Source organism: Vipera ursinii (assembly GCF_947247035.1).
Source record: "Vipera ursinii genome assembly, chromosome: 3".
NCBI classification, from domain to species: domain Eukaryota; kingdom Metazoa; phylum Chordata; class Lepidosauria; order Squamata; family Viperidae; genus Vipera; species Vipera ursinii.
In genome coordinates this window covers 27959612-27985382 of record NC_139516.1, presented here as the reverse complement: position 1 = coordinate 27985382, position 25771 = coordinate 27959612, and the positions used below count along the sequence as shown (strand labels likewise).

At 36.8% G+C, this 25771-nt stretch overlaps 1 protein-coding gene across 1 annotated transcript in view; it reads right to left on the bottom strand.

Moving 5' to 3' along the window:
* Window positions 1-25771, bottom strand: part of PTPRT (protein tyrosine phosphatase receptor type T) — a gene marked incomplete at both ends in the record, with an annotated part of 687552 nt that overhangs the window by 148350 nt on the left and 513431 nt on the right. Inside the window, 2 exons of the mRNA XM_083358025.1 lie at window positions 81-183; window positions 1144-1345. Coding sequence (XP_083214151.1) covers window positions 81-183; window positions 1144-1345 — 305 coding nt within the window. The remainder of the gene's footprint in view (window positions 1-80; window positions 184-1143; window positions 1346-25771) is intronic.

Here is a 25771-nt window from a genome sequence, read left to right as displayed (position 1 = left end):
TCATAATCTAGAAATATGGAATGACACATGTCATGGCATTTTTGAAAAGGGAGACTAAACAAGGATAGAAAAAAAATTACCTGACCGGTGCACCACGAGACTGTGCAGGCTTCAGCATGACTGTAATGGTGGTCTCTGTTTCATTCAGAGGGGTGTCAGAATCATATTCTGGCATTGATGGGGCTGTGGAACAACAGAAAGATTTATGTTTCTGGAAATCAACAGGTAGAAGGCAATCAAATACAAAATGCTTTTTGATACTATTTGTTCTTTTGTAGCAGTGAACATTTGGTGGAATTTTTAACCTAATTAGGAAGAACTGATTTTCTTGCTATTTTTCTCTCCATGTTCCTTTATGTTTGATTAAATATCTCTTGCTCTCTTTCCAATTTCAGATCTTAACTTACAGCTATCTTCTGCAAGGGACTGTTTCTAAAGCAGCACAACAGTCTGTGTGAGCAGACCCCTTTCAGGCATTGACCTAAGCTCAAAATAAATCATATTACATTTTAGCATAAAGTGTAAAGTAAACAAAAGAAATTAAGCTCATTTCTTGAAATCTCAACATTATGTATTAATGATTTCAAAATCTAAATGAATAAACATTGACCCTTATTTGTATTAAAGCAAAAGAAGCAATGTGTTGTATCTTGTCAGTTCTACAATTTCTTTATATGTGAATATGAAAATATTTTAAATAAATGCACAGTGGAGACTAACACAGTTATAAATTATAGAGATTTTTTTGTTGCTAGGTGCATCTGCAGATTAAAAACTGGTTTGCACAAAGCTTAGTGATAAAGGGAATGTTTTGAATCATTGTAGATCAATTTCTGAGCTATTTAAAATTAAATGGATTCATAAAGCAATGCTTAACTGGAAATAAAACAAAATGAAAAGTCCCACCCACTACTGTATGTCTTATTACTTATTAGAGTGCATGATGTTAAATGACAGGGTTGTATCACTGTTTTATGAGGAATCTGACAAGTTATTTTCCCCATAGGCACATTTTAAAAAATGTAGCCCAAGATGCTAATTGCTTTAACTTTGATAGAATGCTCATTATTTTCCCTCTACCTACCAAATTCAAAGTCAAAACTGAATTTTCTCAGCATGCTATTTTCCCCTTAATAGTAATACCTGAAATTTTAGTTGCAATCCGTGTGGTGATGGGAGGTCCAAAACCCTTTACTGTGCTGGCTTTAATGGTGAATGAATAGGTAGTTCCTGGGTATAACCCTACAAAGAGGTGGTGAGTTTCATTCCTTAGTTTGAAGACTTTTCCTCTCTGGTTCAACAAGTCAGCAGTAGGATCTAGAGATCCAACAGCCTTGTAGGTAATCTGAAATAAGTGTGGGGGGGAATAAAAAAAAGTGTAATCTGAATACATAACTAATTCCTTATATATTTCCATCTACAAAGATATAAATTTAGTTAGAATGACAGAACAAATATATTTCAGTTAACCTCAACCGATTTCTAGGAAAAATGCTAGTTACCCAATGTATGCACTTGTGTATGTACATTCACACACATCTTTATATAAGGCCCATTTCTTGAAACAGAGGGTGGTTTATAATATAGGATTAAAAGCAAACAAACTGTTGGTACCACATTGTTCATCTCAAATTGACGAATAGCCTTTTTTTTTTGCAGCTTTCTACAGCAAAAGAGATAGCCAAATGTTATGGTATCTCATATTGGAGAAGCTGTGTGCTTGACTGCACTTTTCCCTGTTCACTAAAATAAGAGCATAGCTATTATAACTATGCCTTGATTCTCAATCCCCACTGGTGATTCAGCAATATAGGATGGTCATGGAATCAAATACAGCTCAAAGGCCTAAAGGACATATTCCCATATTTCAGAACTTGAGGTAAGATAACCACTAGAGCAAAGGTGTGAAACTGCCGGCCTGCGGTTCTGGATGCATCATGCCAAAACCGCTCCCACCCCATTGCCGGCAATGGGAAAAAAAAGTTGCAATATATTGCGACACGGCACGTGACATCACAAGTTTGACACCTGTGCACTAGAGGAATCAGACCTGCTTATCTTTCATGCTTAGACCTGAATCTAGAAAGGAAAGAATTTAGACAATCTACTTCATCTAGTTTCAGCTAATTTCATCCCATATTATCTAACATTTTTCCCAAAAAGGAAGGATTTGTAACAAAGTGAATGGCTAGACAATTTTATTCAGGAGAAGGTTCATATGTGCCTCATTCAGGGCTCAGTAGCACATCCCAATTTCTGCCACATGATGCCTCTATCAGATGGCTAAGTATGGTAGCCAGAAAGAATATGAATCCAGATCATTCATACAATAGATAATCCGTTTCCTCAGCTTCCACAGGATCAGCAAAATCAAATAGTTAAAAAAATAGTCATCATGTTAAACTTTGATAATCAATCTCTGAACAAATATCTGCAAAGCAACTTTCGGCAATGAAAGAGTTATCCTGATAATGTAATAAAAGTGGAAAAGTAACCATGCTTCACTGTAATTTAGGCTAAGCAAGGAAAGAAATTTGTGATGGATCTAAATTGCTCTTTGTTTTCTGCTACCATCACTCTAGATAACTCTTATCTTGTTTATTTTCTAGAGCTCTTTATAAAGAGATTAGGGTTTGATTAAGGCTGTTTTGTAACAATTTTATTCCACAATCTTGGTGTCTCCACAATCAGATTTGTGGAAGAATTGCCCACCACATAAGTGGACAAATCTCCAATTACAGTCAAGAAATTACCTGGATCACACAGCTGGAGTGGACCATTTTTATAGGTCTTCTATCCTTCTATCTTTACCAATGTCAGAGTTTTGTAAGTTCTCACTGTTTATGTCACAGTGCTGAAAAAAGGTGTCAAGCTCTGTCCTTTGGGATATGCATTTGACATTACATTAGAAATAGAAGATACTGGTTTGCATGAGAACACCATTTTTTATGCCACACTGACCCCTTTGCCCCTTCCACAGCTGCTGTTGCATGGTGATATTGTGCAGCTTAAAAGTAAGTGAAATGGAAAAGGATGCAATATAATGTCACACATATTTCAAGATTAACATGTGATTGTCCATATGAGTAAGCGACAAACCTATGTTTTTCTTGGCAATGATGAATCAATGAACCATTATTATCAAAGTATAACATGTATACAGTGAGATTGGCTGAGCCTCCCTTCGTGCCCCCACCACAACTCACAGTGACAACAAACCCACCATCTTGTTATACCATGTGAGCTAATTGCATAACACACCGGCCTCGCAAGTCAATCATACATAGAGTTAGTTCCTGTTCAGGAGCCTGACAGCCCTTGGATAGAAACTGTTCTTTAGCCTGTTGGTGCGGCTGGCTATACTTCTATATCTCTTACCTGATGGTAGGAGAGTAAAGAGGTACCAACCAGGGTGTGATTCATCCCTGAGAATTTTCCTTACTCTTCCAAGGCACCAAGCCCTGGCAATGTCATCTAGTGGTGTCAGGGGACTGCCCATGATGTTTTGTGCTATGCTCACCACCCTCTGTAATATCTTCCTATCTGCGGCTGTCAGGCCAGCACACCAAACCACAATACAGTAGACCAATAAAAGGTCATTAGCTATTGTTCTGCCCTGTTCTTCTGCAAGACCCTGAGGAAGTGGAGTCTCTGTTGGGCCTTTCTGGGTTGTATTGACTTTCCAGGTAAGATCTTCACAGAGGTAGACTCCCAAGAATTTAAAGGAGGAGACTGTCTCCACACAGCCTCCCCCCCCTGATGTAAAGTCAGGCAGGTTCCTCTCTTTTTCTCCAAAAGTCTAGCACCATCTCCTTTGTCTTGAAACTTGTTCAGGTGTAAGTTGTTCTCTAAACGCCATAAGGATAGTTTTTGTACCTCCCCCCATATGCTGTTTCATCTCCACCTGTAATAAGACCCACTACGGTGGTATCATCTGCGAACTTAATGATTGCAGTGGGTGGGTAGGACGATACACAATCATATGAGTACAGTGAATACAGGTAAGGGTAAGCACACAGCCCTGTGGCAAGCCAGTGCAAAGCTTCAGGGGGGTGGATGAAACAGACCCAACCCTCACTGTTTGTAGCTAACCCTAACCCTAACCCTTGGAAAGTCTTTAATGCAATCACAGATGCGGGGGGGGGGGAATTCAAGTCAGTCAGCTTTTCAATAAGGATGTTCAGCAGAAGTGTTGAAAGCCGAGCTATAATTAATGAAAAGCATCCTGACATAACTTCCAGGTTTCTCCAGATGGCTTGGTACAGAATGTAAAGCAGTAGCTATGGCATCGTCTGTCGACCTATTCCCTCTGTAGGCAAACTGATGTTTGTCAAAGTCTGGTGGGAGGCATGTCCTAAGATGTTGGAGAACCAGACTTTCAAAGCATTTCATCACTATAGACATTAATGCAACAGGTCTGTAGTCATTTAGACACTCAATTGCTGTTTTCTTTTGGGACTGGGACAATGGTAGCTGCTTTGATGGTATACATGCCATTTGCAAGGAGATGTTAAAGATCCTTGTCAGGACCCCTGCTAATTGATCGGCACATGAAATCCAAAACACCTCTGAACCTTACCTTGAAGAGCCATGGTGGCTCATTGGTAGAATGCAGTATTGCAAGCTAACTCTGCACACAGCTAGAAGTTCCATCCTCATCAGCTCAAGGTTAATTCAGCCTTCCAACCTTCTGTGGTCAGTAAAATGAGGACTCAGATTGTTGGGGGCAATATACTGATTCTGTAAACCGCTTAGAGAGGGCTATAAAGCACTATGAAGTGGTATATAAGTCTAAGTGCTTGCTATTACCCTCACCAGTATGACTTTGGGGATTCTACACTATCACTTCCACAGTGCAGAGGTTTAGGAAAGACCACTAATAGGGAAATAAGGTGCTGTAAATAGTCACAACTTCTCCATGCATTGCAATATCAATCTCAATAATTTATTTACAACCCAAAAATTATGGATTAGCAGATCTGGTTACTATAGAAGTAGTACAAACAATTGCAGTGTCCAGGCACTGGGTCAATACATTGGCAGCTTTATCTGTGCAACCTGGTATGGAAATGTAAATTGGATATAATCTATATACTGATGATACAGCACCCCAAAGTAGTACATGATCCTCCCAGTGTTTGGGAGATGGTGAACAGAGTGTTAAGCCTTGATAAATTCCAAGTAAGAGGTGCCATGAATACAATTACTCCCCCCCCACTGTTATTACTGACTGAAACCAATCACTGAGGATAGTGCCTCCTCTCCTAGCTCTTGCAGCTGAAGGCCAGCGAGAGATCAAGGAGCAATAGGATAGATGTACCATTTGCATCATGACTCCACCAAAGATCATCAGCAAATGTGACGAATGCTGAATCTGCACTGTAATCTGGTCTGAAGCCATACTGAAATGGCTGAAATAATCTGTAATAATTATGTAATTATAAGTTTAAGATCAGGGTTTACATATGAGATAGTACCTGTAGTCACCATATTGGTATTTTTTTTTCATTTATGAACAATCCTAAAAACTTTAAATGAAAATGCAGTACCTGAGTAAAAGAAACAGTCAGGGATCACTGTTAGTTTAAATGTCAGGACACCATTGATATTTACTGGAATTTTATAATTCCAGTAAAATGTCACAATGGAAAATGTCAAAAAAGCTGTTATTTATTATGTGTTAAGATTCACTAAAAGCCTTTGGTTAAACTGCATCTTCATTATCATGATAAGTTGATAAAAGGGCAGCATCTAATAGTTATTAAGTACATATCACAGATAAATTTCTACCGATTTGTTATCTTGTTAAAATTATTAAGTTCATAATGATATAGCAAGGTTATTTTGCTTAGATGGTTTAATCTGACCAGGAATATAAAAGAAGATTATGCACCTGTACAACAAGAGGGGTTTTTTTCCCCCGATGCTGCCACTCAAAATGTTCTTTCTCTCTTGCTTCTTCTTTTTTTCTTTTTTAATTTTTAACAAGCCTTGCACTATAAACAACTCTAAAGTCTACATTTAACTTTTAACTACTGATGATGGCATAGTTTAGGAAAAGTCTCAATCCTTTGGAGTTACAGAAATTTCATAAATGAGAAATAAACTTGGCCATCCTTAAAAAAATTCCGCAAGCCAAATTAGATGAATATTAGGCATCAGCAGTTTTAGTAAAACATGGTAAATATTTGGTTCCCTCCCCTGCCCCAAAAAATCTTGCTCCTGGTTTTCGTAGCTCTCAGATACCTCTACATTTATAGGACCAAAATTGGCAGCAAAATTATTTTAGGAAACATATTTTTGCTTATTTCCTTTTTTTAACCTCTTAAGCACTAAATGTTTGTTATTTTTTGAAAGAAAAAGAGAATGTAAAAAAAATGAAACCAAGGAGGGTGTAAATGTCAGCATGATACCCTCTGGTGAAATAGAAAATACTGTATTCTTACACTAAACTAAAAATAAAAGGCAGCCCATCTCAGCTTTATATACTTTTGAATGAAATCCTAATTCCTCTAAAACCTGTTTGGCAACAGTGGAGGAGATCTGACCACGTTTGCAATCAAAGTATTTTAGGGAGAAAGGACTGGGTTTTTAAATTTTATCATAATGTATTGTTTTGGTTATTTCATTTTTATTTATTTTTCATACTATTCTAATACTTTATGGTATTTTTTGCCATCCTAATGGAAAGAAACAGTTGACATCACTTAAAGCACCACAATAAATGATGTGGTGCTTGTGGTGGAGATGGAAATAGGACATTTAAGACAAAAAATGAAGAATGAATGTATGCTGAAGGAATATAGATTAAATATATAAATGAGTAACCAGTATCAAAGGACTACTTGGAGGTAAATTAAAGGCTGTTTAGAGAGAAAGAATGAGCATCAAATATCAAAACAAATGTATAACATAAGAAGAATGGGTCAAGAGAAAACACTGAGAAATGAGTAGATGGGTGGAGTTGATGATATTTTAAAGAGAAAACAGCTAAAAAAATTTTTAAAAAAAACTTACTCATTTTCTACACTTTGTATGACATCTGCTTGTCTCAAAAAGGAGCATGTACATATGTAATATGAAGCCAGAGGTTGCCAACACTCTTCTCCTTAATTCCCCTACATTTGTCATTTAACATTATCTGGTTTGGTTTAGTTGAATGTTTGACAAGTATCAGCCATTAAATTTTCTGTTCAGTTTATACTTTACTTTGTGCAAATATCCATCATCTCATACATTGCTGGAACTACTGACATACGTTTAGTACATTGTATATTAAAGCACATAAGGGACGCGGTGGCTCAGTGGGTTAGGATGCTGAGCCTGTTGATCAGAAGGTCGGCAGTTTGGTGGGTCGAATCCCAAGTGCTGCGTAACAGAGTGAGTGCCTGTTACTCGTCCCAGCTTCTGCCAACCTAGCAGTTCAAAAGCACGTAAAAAGGCAAGTAGAAAAATAGGGACCACTACGGTGGGAAGGTAACAGCGTTCCGTGCGCCTTTGGTGTCTAGTCATGCCAGCCACATGACCACGGAGACGTCCTCAGACAAGCGCTGGCTCTTCAGCTTTGAAATGGAGATGAGCACCGGCCCCTAGAGTTGGAAACGACTAGCACTCATGTGCGGGGGAACCTTTACCTTTACCTTTATATTAAAGCACACCTTTGAAATTCTGTCTGACTTCCATTATTATGCTTATTAATGGCAACTGCACAAATTATACCGTTATATTCAGAGGTAAAACTCATGACTAATTTACCGACCAATTTCTTTACCGTGTTCTAAATTCAATCTAGAGGTGGCTCAATTTCAGCAGAGTTGTCAATAAAATATATTTTGTTCAGCTGCTGCCTTAACCTTTTCTGATGTTACAAGGATCCTCACTTACGTGCAGGGTAATGTGAATAAATCAATGTGTGTTAATATGCACACACCTTCAATTTTTTATGAAATGCTTCACAAAAATCAAATTCACGGGTGTATGAAAAAGCCTTTGGGGTAGGAAGGAAATGAAAACTGTGTTTTTATACTAGAGGGAAAAAATTACTTGTCAAACATTCAGCTAAACCAAACCAGAAAAAAAGTATAATAGCCACAATTCAATTTGTCTGAATATGATTGAGAAGCATAAGCATGGGGGAAAATCACAAATAGTGTATTCTGTTGCCCAGAAATTATATTGTTTCATCAGAAAAGATTCTACAAATAATCAGTATAGAACAATATTTGAGGTTCAAGGTCTTAGTGATGGTTTTTAAGTCCTTACATGGCACGGGTCCGGAATACCTCGGGGACCACCTGCTGCCGGCGTCAACTCCCCTCCGCCCTGTGCGTTCCCACAGAGAGGGCCTCCTCAGGGTGCCTCTGGTCAGAGAATGCCGGCTGGTGGCCCCCAGGGGGAGGGCCTTCTCTGTGGGCGCCCCGGCTCTGTGGAATCAACTGCCGGTTGAGCTCCGGATGGCACCGGATCTCCGCTCCTTCCGGCGCGGGTTAAAGACCCACCTATTCGAACAAGCTGGCCTGGCCTGATGGGGAGTTAATTTAGGGTTTAAAATATTTGTATATTTTATTGTTTTATTTCGGGCATTAATTTAATTCTATTTTAACTTTTGTATTTTTGTATTTTTATTATATGCCCTGTTCACCGCCCTGAGTCCTTCGGGAGAAGGGCGGTATAGAAATTTAATAAACTAAACTATAAACTATTTATTTTTGAAGTACAGAAATTTGCTGATAACACTGAAAGGAATGAAGCAAGCAGCATGATCCAGCCAGAATTAAGCATTTAGAAGAAAGAGTACTGATATCAATCAAGATGTTAAATATCTCTCATTGAAATAAATCTAAAAGTGTATTAATTTATCTAACATCACATAATCCTGATATCACATAATCTTGACATCACATAATCTTCCAAGACTGCTATTCCAGCCTATCTATCCCACCAATTATCGCTCATTACCACTTCTGGATCTGGGCACCAATTCTGCAGGTTCTCTTCTGCAGAATCTTTGGGACTTTACCTCTTTTCTTCTGAGTCCCCTTTCCTTGTTCTCTTACTCAAACTCTTTATTTTCCTCATACCAAGTCTTCTTAACCAAGATAATTTTTAAACATCTGATTTTAATAAACTTTAAAGGTACTGCAAATGAAGGGGCATGAAACAGCCCTGGCCCTCCATGCCTTTCTTCAATACTTGTATCCAAAAATGTCATATGGATCTGAATTGAATTATAGCGAAACCGCACTCATCCCATTGCCAGTAATGGCAAAAAAGTTGTGATACGTCACAACACGTCATATGATGTCGTGAGTTTGACACCCCTGGGGTAGATAGACAAAAGTGACAAAAGTTGCACAAAAATGACACAGAAGTAGGAAAAAAAACTTTTTAAAATAATACATGCTGCAACCAGGTAAGGCACTATAGAAGATCATTAGTAATAGACAGAGTGCAGAAACTTTGCCAGTCTAATAACTCTTAATCAACTAATACTGTAATATCAAGCATTCAAGGATGGGGTTGGGGATAAGAACAGATTAATTTCACTTTGCTGCTCATTAACGGATTTTTTTTCTTTTGTTCAGTCATGACCAATACTCAGATAGTGCAAATTGTTCTAAGGTCAATTGTAGTAGGAATATTTTTTTTTGCCTGATACTTTTTATATACCAGGCTGTAAAAACTGAAATTCACAAAACTATCCTTTTCTAAATGCCCAGAGAGTGAAAAATATTAGTCTTTTAGGTAGGAGGGAACCTTGACTGAAATCTGCTATCAAAAAACCCAGGATAAAACCAAATTCAAAATGCTTGCTAGTTGAAAAGAATGATTTCTTTTACTACAATAGTTTACTGCTGGCTTTGCCCCAAGATAGTGAAGTAACAAAAATGCATGCAAGTAGAAGGCATGCTCATTTCCTGTCATTGTCTGTCCAAACAATGACTCTGATTGCTATTTCTATAAGTGGGTTTTGAAGCTTCGCTGTCAAGTTGCCTAAGATGACTTTACAGCTCACCAAGAAAGGTTGAAAGGAAGCTGTTTTAATACAAGGGACAAAGGGAAATAATCATCTGCACAATTCTCTAGCATTAATTTTCTATTTTTTAAATTAATACCTATAACTATTCATCTAGAATAATTTCCTAGTCTGGTCATGCAGGCTTTGAGAATTATAGCAATCTAACCTGATCAAAATTCATCAGAAAGAGATAGAAATCTTCCTTATTTTGACTCCTGTGATCTTCATATTGAAAGCTAAGAATTCTTAAGAAGGTTAAGAAGCCACTCATTTCCAGCATGACAATTTTATGACATGCACTCAGTTGTAAAAGGCAAATTTCATTCAAGTTTTAATGTTTTGGCATTATCAAGCAATTATCTTGCCCTCACTTTTTGAGGAAATTCCCTATGTTAACTGATTGATCATATTCAAGAAGAAAGGCAACTGTATTGCTCATTGTCACATGGCAAGATGTATACAGCACCAGTTTCAAGAGGTCTACCACACAAATATGTTTGCTTAAACAGAAAGAGCTCCCAAGTGTTTCTTGGTCAGAAACCCACAGAAGAAGAAGTCCAAACATTTGAAAATTATGAAGGAGGTGAGCAAGGTTAATTTGTAAGCTTCTTCATGCCAGGAATCTCAAAACTAAGTTGATCCCATTAGGCTCTGGCAGGTCTTTAAAAGCTGTATCTCATTAGGCTTCTGTAACAAAAGAAAATTCGAAAATTGGGGAAGAAAACGTGTAAACAATGTTCTTTCTGAAAAAAAACCCTATTTTTGCTTAAGTTGTAAATATTTGCTGTAATGTGCAGACTCCCTATGAATTCAGTTCTGCTAATTCTTGTGTTCCTATTCTATCTGTACTGGATTAGCGATGGAGAAAGAATTGGGAGGAAATTTGTGCGGAATTCTTTTACTTCCATACAAAAGGAAGTTTATCATCATTAGGCATCTTTCTCATTTTTTTTGCCATTTCTATTTTGTACCCTACACTTTAGGGATGGAATATATATTAGTCTACATATACTCTAAGCTAGCAACATGATGTATGTATAATCTATGTGGGACAACCATGCAGAAAGAAAGAGATTTTCATCTCACTTCAACATTATTTCCTTACTGAAAATTATTTCCCCATCTCAATTTGTCAATAATAAGAGCATACGTCCTTGTCTGAATCCTCTTCCATGCTCAGGTCTTGTAAAGAAGCAAAACGATTACCTTGGAGGAGAAATTAATAAGCCAAAAGGGAAACACCAAGTGCAAAAGTGGTGGTGAGCTATCCAGATTCAAGGTGCTGGTGATGACCTATAAAGCCCTAAATGGCATGGGTCTGGATTATCTCAGGGAGCACCTGCTGCCAGCATCAACTTCCCATCGTCCTGTGTGCTCCGACAGGGAGGGCCTCCTCAGGGTCCTGCTGGTCAGGGAATGCCGGCGGGCAATCCCCAGGGGGAGGGCCTTCTCTCTGGGTGCGCCTGTCCTATGGAATCAATTGCCGGTGGAACTCCAGATCGCCCCTGACCTTTGTTCGTTTCGCCGGGACCTAAACACCTGGCTTTTTGAGTTAGCTGGCCTCGACTGAGGGGTTTTAAGGTTTTTAAATTCTAATTTTAAATTTTGGGGCTATTGATTTAATTTTATTTTAATTTTTATATTGTATTGTTTTAATTTTGCCCTGTAAACCGCCCTGAGTCCTTCAGGAAAATGGCAGTATATAAATTGAATTAAATAAATAAATAAATAAAAGAAATGTGTTAAGTCCAGAGTGGTGGACAAGTATTATAAAAATTGGAGAGTGATACAAAGGCGATTCTCCACATCCTATCTCCCTGAAGCATAAAAGGGAACAAAGACACAGACAGTTCTGCAGGGTTCTGCACTTCAATAAGGCTTAGTATCTACTCTTCCTGTAGAATCTGTTTCCTGATTTAGTCTACTTTGAAAAGAAGAGAAGGAGGAGAAAAATAAAGCGACTAAATTAGTGGACCAAGGAAATGCTGTGGATATAGCATACTTAGGTTTCAATAAGACATTTGATAAAATACCCACAGCCTGCTTCTTGTGGAAAAGACAGTACAATGATCAGCTGGATTCACAGATGGCTGACCAACTACACTTAGTGTGTGTAAATCCTCAATGAAAATACATCTACATGGAGGGAAGTATCCAGTGGGGTTTTTCAAGGTACTGTCTTGGCCCACTGCTCTTCAGCATCTTCATAAATGACCTAGATGAGGGGACTGAAGGACTTTCACCAAAGTTGCAGATGACACAATGCTGGTGGTGGTGGTGGGCAACTTTGGAAGATAGATTCAGAAGGATGGAATGAGACCAGGCTATATGCAGGATTGCCTTTCCCGAGAGTATCTGTCTGTCCCACCAGATCTGATAGAGTAGGCACACACCATATCCCTTTACTTAAACATTGCCATCTTTGGGGACATAGGCAGTATGATTTATTTATTTATTTTTGTGGACACCTTGCCCTGTGGAACTCTTTCTCCACTGAAATCCATCAGGCTTCTCCCCTCTTAACCGTAACAGGAAAGCAATAAAAAGCTAGTTCTTCCTCCAAGGTTGGGATAAGATGAAATTGAAGATAGAAGATAGAGATGCTAGTTGTATCCAGGCATTGTGGCACAAGGTTTTTCTGTTTCTGTTTTAATTATATTTTTATTATTTTTTTGTATAATGTTTGTTTTTACATAATGGTGGTGAGCTATCCAGAGTTGTGGTTCTGAGTTGTTACACAAGTCTTATACATAAATAAACATGTTTTGCCACTAAAAGCTGGAGTACACTATTTTTAATGAATAGCAAGAAAACACAAAAGTTGCCTTCCTTGTCAGAAGTGAGTAGAGGACAATACTGTTTGTTCTTACCCTTGAGGAATGATTAGTTGCCCATACTCGCCATTAAAGTAGCCTGTTGTACAATTTGGCCCATCAATCTGACAAATGTATTATGTGTCACAAGATTTCTCATGAATTACTTCTTTCTTGTGCATGAAACCCTTCTAAAATGGAAATATAGAAGCATTATTAATCTTTGAAATAAAATAAAGCAAAGACTCTTTAATTTTAGTTGAAATATAAGATTACTTTTTTATACTCAACTGCATTAGAGTGATCATTCTAAAATTTGGGTCGAATCCCGAGTCCCGCGTAACAGAGTGAGCGCCTGTTACTCGTCCCAGCTTCTGCCAACCTAGCAGTTCGAAAGCACATAAAAATGCAAATAGAAAAATAGGGACCACAACGGTGGGAAGGTAACAGCGTTCCGTGCGCCTTTGGCGTCTAGTCATGCCAGCCACATGACCACAGAGACGTCCTCGGACAAGCGCTGGCTCTTTGGCTTTGAAACGGAGATGAGCACTGGCCCCTAGAGTCGGAAACGACTAGCATGCATGTGCGGGGGAACCTTTACCTTTACCTAGCAGTCAACTACATCTGATTATGTAGTAAAGTTGCCACAATCTTAACACATTTAAATATGGGCATGACAATTTTGCAGATATAAAATTAACTTTCTCCTTAAACAAACAACTCATAAAACAAGTCTGGATATTGAAGCAAACTTCAGTGTTTCATTTAAAGCTAAATTAATGAAACTTAAATTGTTAAAATTTTAGTAGAAAGAACTTCATAATGGAATGATGAGATGCTGACTGTACTATTGCAACAGGATTGTGTTAGATTTTCTGCTGTAATTAATATTTGTGAATGAAATATGTTTGTTTATTTATGGTCCAAGAACTACTCATATAATTTTTATATTATTATTATTATTATTATTATTATTATTAGTAGTAGTAGTAGTAGTAGTAGTAGTAGTAGTAGTCAAGGTGACAAACATATCTAACATTCCTTCTTCCTATTTTTCCAACAACAACCCTGTCATGTGAGTTGAGCTGAGAAGAAATGAAAGGCCCAAGAACAACCAGCTGGTGATCATTTCATACTTGGGGCCTTAAATTATAGAATTTCACTTGTTGATAAGAATCAACCAAAGGATTGAAAATAAAGCCATTTTAACAATATTTTAAACTGAATGGTATGAGCACAATCTTAAAGAAAAATAAGCTTTTTATTAATTCTAATTAAAGACAATGTATTAAAAATAATTATTTGTTTTAAAGCCATTGTCAATGGAAAACAATTGAAGTTTACTTTTATATTTTATACATATATATTGCTCTTCCAACACTTTGATTCTTCAATGACATACAGTTGATTAATGAATTTATTTGTCCCCATCTTGTAAGAAATTACTCTGGACAGCTTTGAGCATTAAAATATTAAAATCCTTAGAAATATCTTTAAAAGAATAACAATAGAAATCTCAATCAAGATATAAAAGCCATGGTTGTGCAGAGGTTAGAATGTAGCATTGCAGGCTAACTCTGCCCACTACCAGGAGTTCAATCCTGACCAGCTCAAGGGTGATTCAGCCTTCAATCCTGTGTAAAATGAGGACCAGATTGTTGGGGTCAGTGTGGTGACATTGTAAACTGCTTAGAGAGGGCTGAAAAGTACTATGGAGAGGTATATAAATCTAAGTGTTATTGCTATTACTAAGATAAAATATAGTTAAAAGATGGGATGGAGGGAACAAAATGCACTTGGGTGTGTGTGGATGCCTTTTAATTCAATAACCATTTCCAATGTGATATTCCTCCATTAGTTATTATTTTACAACCATAAAATAGCAAGGAAAAGCAACAGAAATTTTGGGTTCAGTTATGGTCTTGCTGTAGTCTATTTGATTCTGACATTGTTTATCTGATTATTTCAGCTGAACAGTTTTCACTGATGTTGCTCGAAGACAGTGCTGGTAACAGAAAAAGTACTGCCATTGAAAAACTCTGTTTACCTAACTCTTGCATTAGTTGCATTTATTCTGACTAAATTGTTTCCATAATTCTGAATTGTTGCACTTTTCCAGTTATCACTCTATAATCACCCAACAATATTTGAAATTCCAAATTTTGTATTTATCACACTTCCAATTTACATATGGAGGTCAATGTTTATCTCTTTTTAATAGTTTGACCACATGTTGTCCAGGACAAATACTAATTTAATGGATCATATAATACTTAGAGACCCTAGATTTTTTTTAGTAACATTCTACATACTAATACATTTTTCATAATCTTGAGAAACTATGGGTGACTTTAATTTAGTGCAGACATGTCAAACACAAGGCCCGGGGGCCAGATGCGGCCCGCGAAGTGGCTTCATGCGGCCCGCGAAGCCATCCTGGAAACAGTGAGGGAACGGCCCCCACTGCCTTGGCCCTGGCCCAGAGACCCTCCTTTTGCCAGAGACCCTCAGATCTGTCCCACTCCTGCCCGGGCCCCCATAGGCACCCTTGATGCAAACAATGTAGAGCTGGCCATACCCACCCAGTAGGCCATACACACTTTAGCCACGCCCACCCAGTAGACCACGCCCACCCAGGCTACACCCACCCGGCCCCCTGAGGGCAACTGCAATGCTGATGCGGCCCTCAATGAAATTGAGTTTGACACCCCTGATTTAGTGGATATTTGGCCTCCTATTATTTCTTCCTTATATATTTAGATTATTTCTTGCTATCTCATTCCTTGATATCTGAAGTTAAAGTAAGTGATATAGATGCTAACATTATTTCAGATCATGCTTCTGTGTAGTTAATCATTATCTAACAGTTTAAATATATGAGTCAAATGGTTTATATGATTATTGAAAGATATTTTAATACACTGGTGGAACAAGAGATTGTAGAAAATGTTCTCATTATTAAGAGCTTGATTAAATTTGTGACCTTTAAGGGGTCCTTTTATTCAAGAAGTTACTGCAAAGCTTCTTAAAAATAAATAAATAAATACAATTACTTAACAATTACTTGTTAAATTGTGAGAAGTGAAGAATTCTTAATGTTTTATCTATTCCCTGAGTGGGTCATAGAGGAGACCAGAAAGCAGATGAGCAAAATTCATGAGAGCTGGGAAAGGAGGACAGAGCGATGAAGAAAATCGCACACACATGCTGGAAATATACTGATAGTTCCAGCAGAAAGCATGTATCAGAGACAGAGGAGAATACTCACAGAAGCTTTCAGGAGAGGGTGAAAGACTAAGAGGAAGAAATAGTATTACTTCAAGCAGAGGAGATAGATGAAACCTATCCTGGAAGAAGAGAGAGTCACAATAAACCTCAAAAAGAAACTGAGAGGAATCAATGGATACAGACCCAGGTATCCAAACATTTAGAAGTTTCCAGGTGTAACAAGGGAAAAGGAAGGATGAGAAGAGACCATAAATAAAGTCTGAGAATAAATTACCTGAAAGGTGAAGGGAAGAGAAGTGATAACAAGGAGAGAAAGGTCCCCCTGACGGATAAATATGTTCAGGGGAAAAGAGTCTTGAGAAAAAATAACAATTTAAAGCTGACTAAATAAAGTTATTATAATAGAGAGAACAGAATAAAGAATAGACATTTAGAAATGATGCATAGCTTTATGAATATATATATATATATATATATGATTATAATATATATATATATGATTATAATAAAATTCTGAATATAGAAATTAAAACTCAGAAAAAGCTAAGTTGCTGAGTTTCTTTACATGTCTATCTGAAAGAATACACAAGTAAAGTTAAGCTATAATGTGATAGATAACAAACTCCCAGAACGATGGAGAGATGAAATTAGATACATCAGTAATAAGAATCCTTATCTTTGCTTCAATAAGGACCATTTATATTAAAAATAATTGTATGATAAAACAGTCAAGGTCTGTTAATCAGCTTTAAAACACAACAACAAAATGTACCGTTTAGGTTTTCACTAACAGAGCAGTTTATTTTCTTCTGAAATCGGGACTTCCACAGCTGTCACACAGCTAGATTATTTCCCTCCCTTCACCCTTTCTCTACAATAAGTACAAGAAGCTATAGAAGGCTTTTGTAAAAGGAATTCTCATAGTTTTCCACCTGAATGGTACAATAATATCTCCTATTTTATTGGAGTTATACGCTCAAGTTTTTTAAAATAGTCTTCTAGCCTCCAGTTTCAAGGGGTGAGAGCCATGATAGTCCTTCCCACAACAAGCAAGAATTGTTCTTCTGTTTTCCAATTACTTATCTATTTGTCTGAGAAATGTGGGTGTCAAAATGTTAGTTGTCATCTTGCACTTTACACTGTTCTTCTGATACAGCTGGATTGTTCTTCATTCAATACTGGCTGGATTTCTATTGAGCCATGACAGCTCTGAAAATAATAGATTATTAGGTGGTGTATCTTCCTCTTAATTAGATTTTGTTGTGGTACAAGGGAAGGAGGATCCCTGCCTATTTTTCTTTTTAATCTGGTGTTAGAACTTTTTGACTAGTTATTAGAATTTCAGAAAAAAAAGGTGTCACAGTAATGAAGCAGAATATAAGACTATACTATAAATCAAGCATGTCAAACTCGAGACATCACGTGACATTGCGTGACGTATCGTGACTTTTTCCCCATTGCTGGCAATGGGGGGGGGTTTGGGGTGACGCATCCAGCCCATGGGCAGGCAGTTTGACATGCCTGCTATAAATGATACATTATATTCTATAGGCAAACCAGAAATGTCCGTTTTAGCCTGATTTTAGAAATACAGAAATAGATCTGCTGTTCTTTCTGTATACTTTACAGATAAATTGAGATAAATCAGAATTGATGCCACTGTTTCTCTCAATATATACAAGGACTGACCTTTTAAGCTATGTTTTCATTCTAATTTTCTTAAATATTTTTTTTTATTTTAGAATGCATGAAAATATCTGAAAAAACCCAACTGAAGTCAAATACACATATGTTCAGAATATAAACTATATTTTTTGGATTCAGTGGTCTGTTTAGTCTACAGCATGACAGTTTATCCTCTGTATCCTATGAAATATATAATTGCACAATTAAATATGTATTATTGAAACTGTTTTCTCACAAAATATGTACTTTGAAACATATTTCACTGAATAAAGCACATCAAAAACCATTTTTGTACATATAAGTCAGTTTAGTGTAATGATTACTTGCTAACCTAAAAACCAAGAAATCATAAATTTTAGGCCATCCATAGGCACAGAAGCTAGCTGGGTGACTTTGGAACATTCATTCGCAGCCCAACTCCTCTCATAAGGTTGTTTTTGTAGAGAAGGCTTTACTTTCCAGCTTCTTGATCCCAATTCTGGTACCCTATCAGCAGACTTTCAGGGGCCTTGGATTTTGACTGCTTCTTCTAAATGCCAGGCATGACTAATAAGACCTCCCTCAATAGTGATCTATTTATTGATGATAGGGCCAATGTGGTATGTATCACCAAGACATGGCTAGATCCAGAAGAGAGTAGCTGTTTTGGAAATATCCCCAGCTGGGTTTCAGGAGTGGAATCAATCAAGACTTCAGGACAGGAGTGGAGGCATGGTGCTTGTCATCCAGAAACCTCTTATTGCTTTAAGGTATGTGGCACCACAGGTTAGTAGATGTATTCATTGAGTTGGGCTCTAGGAATCAGATGGGATTGTTACTGTTGTATCTGCTTCCTGATTGCACAGCAACCTCTCTTCCTAAGTTCCTTGAATCCATTTCTGGGTTGGAAGTGGAATTTCCCAGAGTTATGGTTTTGGAAGATTTCAACATACGTTCCTTAGGAATGGGATTAAAAGTGGCTTGAAAATTCATGACCATCATGAAGAGATGGGATATTACAAGTCACGCAGAGCCCACATTGGACAGCAATCATACACTAGATCTAGTGTTCCTGGCAAAGCAATAGCTATAACTATGGAGAAGATTTTGTTGTTTCCCTTGGTCATATCATGGCCTGATTTCCATGGGATTCCCTACTGCCGCTATCCACTGCAGAAAGGCTGGATCCATTAGATTGGTCTGACCCTGGAGACTGATGGAGGGATTTGGGGACTGTTCTTGCTGATCTGCTGTATGGTCCATCTGAAGCCTTGTTTGCCACTTGGAATAAGAAAATGGCTAAGGCATTGGATAAAATCATGCCCTCCCTTCTCAGGGATCCTGTTATTTCTGGCTTTGTTATCCAAACTGGGACTCCCAGCAGACCATTGACACAATAAATTGGCTCCATCATTGTGGTTTATATTTATTCTTTCTTGCCCTGATGGTTTATATTTTTAATAATGACTATTTTATATTTTAAATAATGTTTTATATATTTTAACCTAATTGTTTTACACTACCCAGAGCAATTTTTTTTTGTGAAATGGATAGTCATATAAATTTGATAGACAAATAAATTTGTTGTCAGCTGCGAAGTCGTGTCCGACTCATCGCGACCCTATGGACAACGTTCCTCTAGGCCTTCCTGTCCTCTACCATCTTCTGGAGTCCATTTAAGCTCAAGACAAATAAATAACTTCCTCTAATTAAAAAAAAAATTAAGGCACTGGAAAAGCAGAGTAGGTTTATACTGGATTGAAAAGTTGTAAGCTTCTGGCTATATTTGTAAGTGATAAGTTTTATAATCTGAAAGATTTATAAATAATTACTGCAAAAAGTGGTATGTTGTAAAATGCAATATTGAACAAGACTCACAGAGGTCCCCAACCTTTTGGGCAGCAGGGACCAGTTCCATGGAGAGTGGTCTTTCCGCAGACTGGAGAGTGCATGGTTTTGTAGATGCAGCTTTGCTTGTTTGTGCGGATCGGTAGCTGGCATGCTGTGACCAGGTAGCTAGCATGCTGGGGACCCCTGCTCTATCATGTTGTTTAAAATCAACTCTGTATAAATTCAGCGACAATACATTATTTGTTTTGTCTGTTCTTCATAATATCTGAGTTTTCTAGGGGTAATCAGAGTAAATGATAATATTATTGTCAATAGGTCATCATGGAATCTTTACTGATCCATATATTCTATATTTCAGTATCTGGGATATAAATTGCACAGTGTCTACTATATACCATCCATTTGGCAAGGGAGATTCTGAAATACTGGATTATAATAAATATTCACAAAAATATTGTTCATTGGGAAAGGCTAACTTTTTGCCTTCCAGTGTCTTTTACAAATCCAATTGCTCCACTGTGTTCAACCTGCTGTTCTACCAAGATGAAGGGGGAAAAATGAGACAATGAGACAAAAGGGAAGGTGTGTGGGATGGAGGGGAGAGAGAGAGAGAGATTAAAAAAAGAAAAACAGGTTTGAGACTAATTGTTCAGAGAAAACAACCACAGTAACAGACTGAGCAGAAAGTTTAAGCAACTTTTTAACACTGACCATTTTTCTACTCTTAATCCTGGCTCCCCTTCATTATTTGTCATTTTAAAAGAAAAGAAAGGAATGCCAACTGCTGTATGACAACCAGTTTGGTTCTAACTTGAGGAATATTTCACTCAACTCAATACTTTTTATAACATCTTTGGGTATGTTGTTTTTTTGTAGAAGTCTCATAAACTGAAAGGGTAAAAGCCACACCTCTTTGCCCAACAGCTATTCATCTTCCATTTTACACTCCTGGACTTCACACCAAGGGCTTGCTGAAGCAAATACTCCTGGGGCTCTGCTTGATGCACATGAATGCTTTAAATTGCTAGAAATTGATATTTAATAAAGCTGCTGCCTTCTTAGTCTTCCTGCAGCTTTCAGTTTCCTCTGGAGACATAAGATACACTTGCAAAATTAGCATGCCATTTCCAATGCATCTTTAGCCTTTCCATGTAATGTTTTGGTTTAGGGCAGTGCAGCACTTTTCTTGATGTACTTTGAAAATGTTGGTATTGCATTGTTAACAAAAGTGTTTTGTTGGCTTGTTTGTGTATTTTAAAGAAGAAAATCAGAAAGCAAATGAAGATCTAACTTTTTGCTTTTAACGAAAGACAGCACTTTATTGGTAAAACTTCTTCATTTCAGAATTACAAAACAACCTTCTATAACTTGTTATAGAAGAATATTCTGTACTTCCAATGTGCCAAGGGAATGTCATGTGTGTGTGTGTGTGTGTGTGTATGTGTGTTTGTGTGTGTGTGTGTGTGTTTGTGTGTGTGTGTGTGTGTTTGTGTGTGTGTGTGTGTGTGTGTGTGTGTATTATATTCAATCCATCATATTCATTTAATTTCCTCAACAGAATCTTCATCAGTATTACAGTATACTCATTTTATTATTGGGATTACATGAACTAAAGTAGTAGTGAGTAATTGGGGATTTAGTAAAAAGAAATGCAGTTTTATAAGCAGCCTTGTTGGCACTTGATTACCATGACAGAGGAATCCAGGAGTCTTTAGGAAACATTGCTGACAGCAGAGCAGACCTTTGCCTCAGGCAAAACAGAACAAGTTCCTACAATTCCCAAATCAATGTGATTTATAGCCTAAGGCTTTGTCTCATTATTACTACCTAGTCAAGGTCTTTAGAACATTATATATTAGTTGTGCAATGGGGTCCCTGATTCCCTCCCCAACAGTTGATGGTGCAGTAGTCAAGGGAGTTATTGCCAGGGGGTTTAGTGAAATAAATATCACTTAAGTGAGGACATTTGTACACAGAATTTTAATAGATGGGAAATATACTGCTCAAAAAATAAATAAAGGGAACACAAGATAAGACATCCTACTATTAAATACAGTACATTGTGTTTTTTAAGTGTTCCCTTTATTTTTTTGAGCAGTATAGATTAACACCAAATGTTTAATCAAATTGAAGTTCAGAAGAAATCCAGACAGAACGATGATAGACAAACATTTTGACCAGCAATGTTTAGAAAGACTGTTTTATGTATAATCTTATAATGCACAAAGTTTTTAATGCATAAATGAAGCATTTTGTAATGCACAAATAAAGTTTGTGGCTTCTTATTTAGGTGCCAACTGAGCACTTGTACTATCTATCTTCAAATAGACTGTGTTGTATGTAGTAAGATTAATTTATATTTTCAGAGATATTTCATGAAGTTTACATTATGACCATATAAGCTTGGCAGAATTAAAATGCTATTATCCAAGTTGAAGGATAGAAGGGCTCAGCAAATCAACACATCCTGCTCTTATTGTATATCAGATTACTTCTATTTATTTTATATTTACAAATTACTACTCATAATCCAATCTTAGTGTTCCTTCCTCATAGCACATGATAGGAAAAAAAACTATAATGTTAGGAAGGTCTCTTAGGATAAAACTTTCTTTAAGCATATGGAAAGATTTTACACAATATCTTCACCAGCCTAATTAAATTTTCATTCTTCTCTTGAAATAAATGTAACTGGGCAAAGAGCTGTCTACAGTATTGCAGTTAAGAAAAGATGCTGTTTTGATCACCTTATTAAAAGCTACATTTAACTTCTTTGGAACCCAAGTCCTCTGTTGATAAACCTATCAAAATATACCCAAGCTTCAGAGTATAGCCATACAAAACCCCAACTGAATAAGATCTAAAGTAATTATATTAGAGTATTATGAAATCTGTCTATCTCAGAGAATCATTATGGTGTAATGATTAAAGTGCTGGACTAGGTATGGGGAAACCAACATTCTAGTTCTCCTTTAGGCACAGAAGTCAGCTGTCAAGTTTAAAAATATCTTTCTGTCAGTCTGTCCTGGACAACATGGTTGCTTGTTGAGAATAAGGTTAAATAAAGAGAACTTCTATGGTGGACTGACTGGGTTGAGAGGTCAAATTTCCTGAAAATGATATAATGATATAAACCTTTCTGAGCAACTAATAAAGAATTTGCATTGATCTGTTCAGCATGAAGCATACCTTGCTTATGTTTATGGTTTTCATGTTTTTGCTTTATAAAAACTCTACCTTGGTATAATATTGTGTCAATACAGGTTAATTCAAAACAAAATGGGCAATGGGAGGACTTACTTTAAACTACTTTCACCTACTTTCAATTGTGATTAATACAAATTTATTTCTTGCATATCAGTAGCATATGACCTTGAATAGGCAATCAATATCTGCTGAAAAAGAGATTGGTAGAATCATATCTATATTTATTTATTTATTTTATTTTAATCCCATTTATATCCCACCCTTCTCTGAAGACTCAGGGCGGCTTACAATTTAAGCACAAACCAATGTGCTTAGCAATAGCCTTCATTCTATGTATACGCCTGCTTATTAGGGCTTTCGGCCCCCGCCAAGCGGCATTATTACAAAGTCAGCTTATTGCCCCCAACAATCTGGGTCCTCATTTTACCTACCTCGGAAGGATGGAAGGCTGAGTCAACCTTGAGCCTGGTGGGATGCGAACCTGCACTAATTGCAAGCAGCTGGTGATTGGTCCTTATTGAAAATCATGTGGGCAAGTGCTAATTAAGGCCATTGATAATGTTTACTTCTCAGCAATAGTTAATATTTGCATTCCTCCAAAACTAGTTTTGTAAAATACTCCATTACATATAAGCCAATGCATTGTCTGCACTATTATTATTACTATTTTATACACACTTTCCTAAAATAATATGATTTTCATTGGCAATAAGTAAAATTAAATGAAGTGGCATAGAAATGGAAAAATAGAAAAAATAAATAACAAAGCAACTGTTAACCTCACTGTGATGAATACAGAACATTATGGATTTCATTAAAATGTCATTACAAACATACACTACACACACACACACACAGAGTATACTTCTTCAACATTGTAGGCCATTCTGTTATTCTATTTTCAAAGCTTTGCAACTCACTGACATTAATTAGAAAGCTATATATTAGAGGAACAGTTTTAATGAGCTGGGTTTTTTAAATGACTTTATTGGTGAACAGTATTGTTCAGTTTAATAGCACATAAAATGAAATGCATAGAAATTGCTTTGGTAAGATTAAACATTGAGGAGTTGTTCAATCTCCTGTATTGTACTTTTCTCAGTCCTTCAGGCTTGAATATTTTGCTAGACACACAATTTGCTGTGCCATCTTTTCCTAGGATCTGTTCAAGGTTTTTTAATTTTTCCAAAGCTTTTGTCAGCTTCCAGTTCATCTTGTTAACTTCCTTATAATAGCACAGCAAATAACTCATATTGTTTTGTGGTAGTGTATCAATACATATAGAATAGGACATTTAAACATGCAAACTTAATCAGATGTTCATATTTTTAGGGATCAGCCTCTACAATCTATACCCTGACATAAACAACTTAATATAATTAATGTTTAATTTAACTGTGAGATCAAACCACTTATGTTATTAAATGTGCAACATGCAATTCAATTAATTTTTTCTATTTTGTTTTACTTAAGACTGAGTATATTTGAGGGCAATCTAAATAAGGCTCCCAATAAATGGGGAAAATTTAATTCTTTCTTGACCTATCTTTCTCTTTTGCCACTCTAACCTTCAGAACCAAAAACAAAAATGACAAAAACAATACCATTAGAATGAATATATTCACAGATGTATAGATGCACAGACAAATAGACCCAGAGACAAAGAGTGAGAGAACACCTAATTGATGTATGAGTGTGGAACAATTTCACCCATCACAGGAAAATGGTAGACAGAATATTTAGATTCTTCCATCTATTAATTTCCATCTGTTCTTGGATTAGTCCTTTATGATTGCCATTAAATAGACAAAAATGGCAAAATACACATTTTAATAATCATATGAATAATTAATTAATAATTAATTGAAGGGATAGCTCAATTGCCAATGGGCTATCCTGTCACAATAAACAGCACCACAAATCATGCAACTCACAGATAAGACAGAACCACCCACTTATTGGCCAAATAAACAATCTCCCAAGAAGGTGTCAGTCAGCTACAAAATGAAATCTTCCCACAGGGTCATTCCATCAAAGCAGGTGCAAAGTAGTCAAGATAGATCATAGGTAGTCTTCAACCTATGGCCAGTCACTTAGCAACAATTCAAAGTTACAACAGACACATGAACAAAATTCAGGAACTTGGCAATTTGTCTATTTTTATATCAACCATAGGGATGCTCCCTGCTAGGGATGTCTCAAGGGGTAGGAGAGCCCATGGTAGGCCTAGGACAGGCCATGTGTAAGCTGGACAGGTGCTGTATTGAGGGCCTGGGCCAGTGCTAAGTCTCTCCAGCCCTCCCCCACTTGCGATACTCATTTGCATCTTATTATTTATACAAGTACAAATTAAAAATATTGCACCTAAAATTTAAGGCAAACAAGGTGAAGAAAGAAAATGAATGCTAACAAAACTTGATAAATATAAAACCTTTTCAGTGAGAATCCAGCAATGTATATGATAAATTCAAAACTGTATTGATTGATCCAGTAGGGCAAGGGGGGGGGGAGTTCTCAGCCTCCAAATCTAGTGAACTCTTATCTTGATGGTTGTTTTAGGTACACACATACTGAGGTCAACTATTGAAACTACATGTTGCTATTTCTAATGCTTAGTTCATTCCTGTATGAAAAACAGTTTCTTTCGAACATGGTTGTTTTCTTGAAGACATTTCATTATTCAAACTAGATAACATCATCTGTGCTAGTAAGGAATATGGTTTGCTTTCAGTTACTTACTAACACTGATGGTGTTACCTATTTTGTCTGCAAGAAAACAACCAGGTTCAGAGAGAACCAAGGACCTTTCATTTCAACCCTGAGCTACAAATATTTTCCTTTATTGGAACAGTTACTTCCATTTGGAAGAATTTTGTAGCAGATACTTTTTAAAGATGATACCAAAAGAGCATGGACAATTTGAATAAGAAAGTGGAAGACTTAGAGTAGACCATTTCTCACTAGTGATTGATAGTGAGTACCAATACTT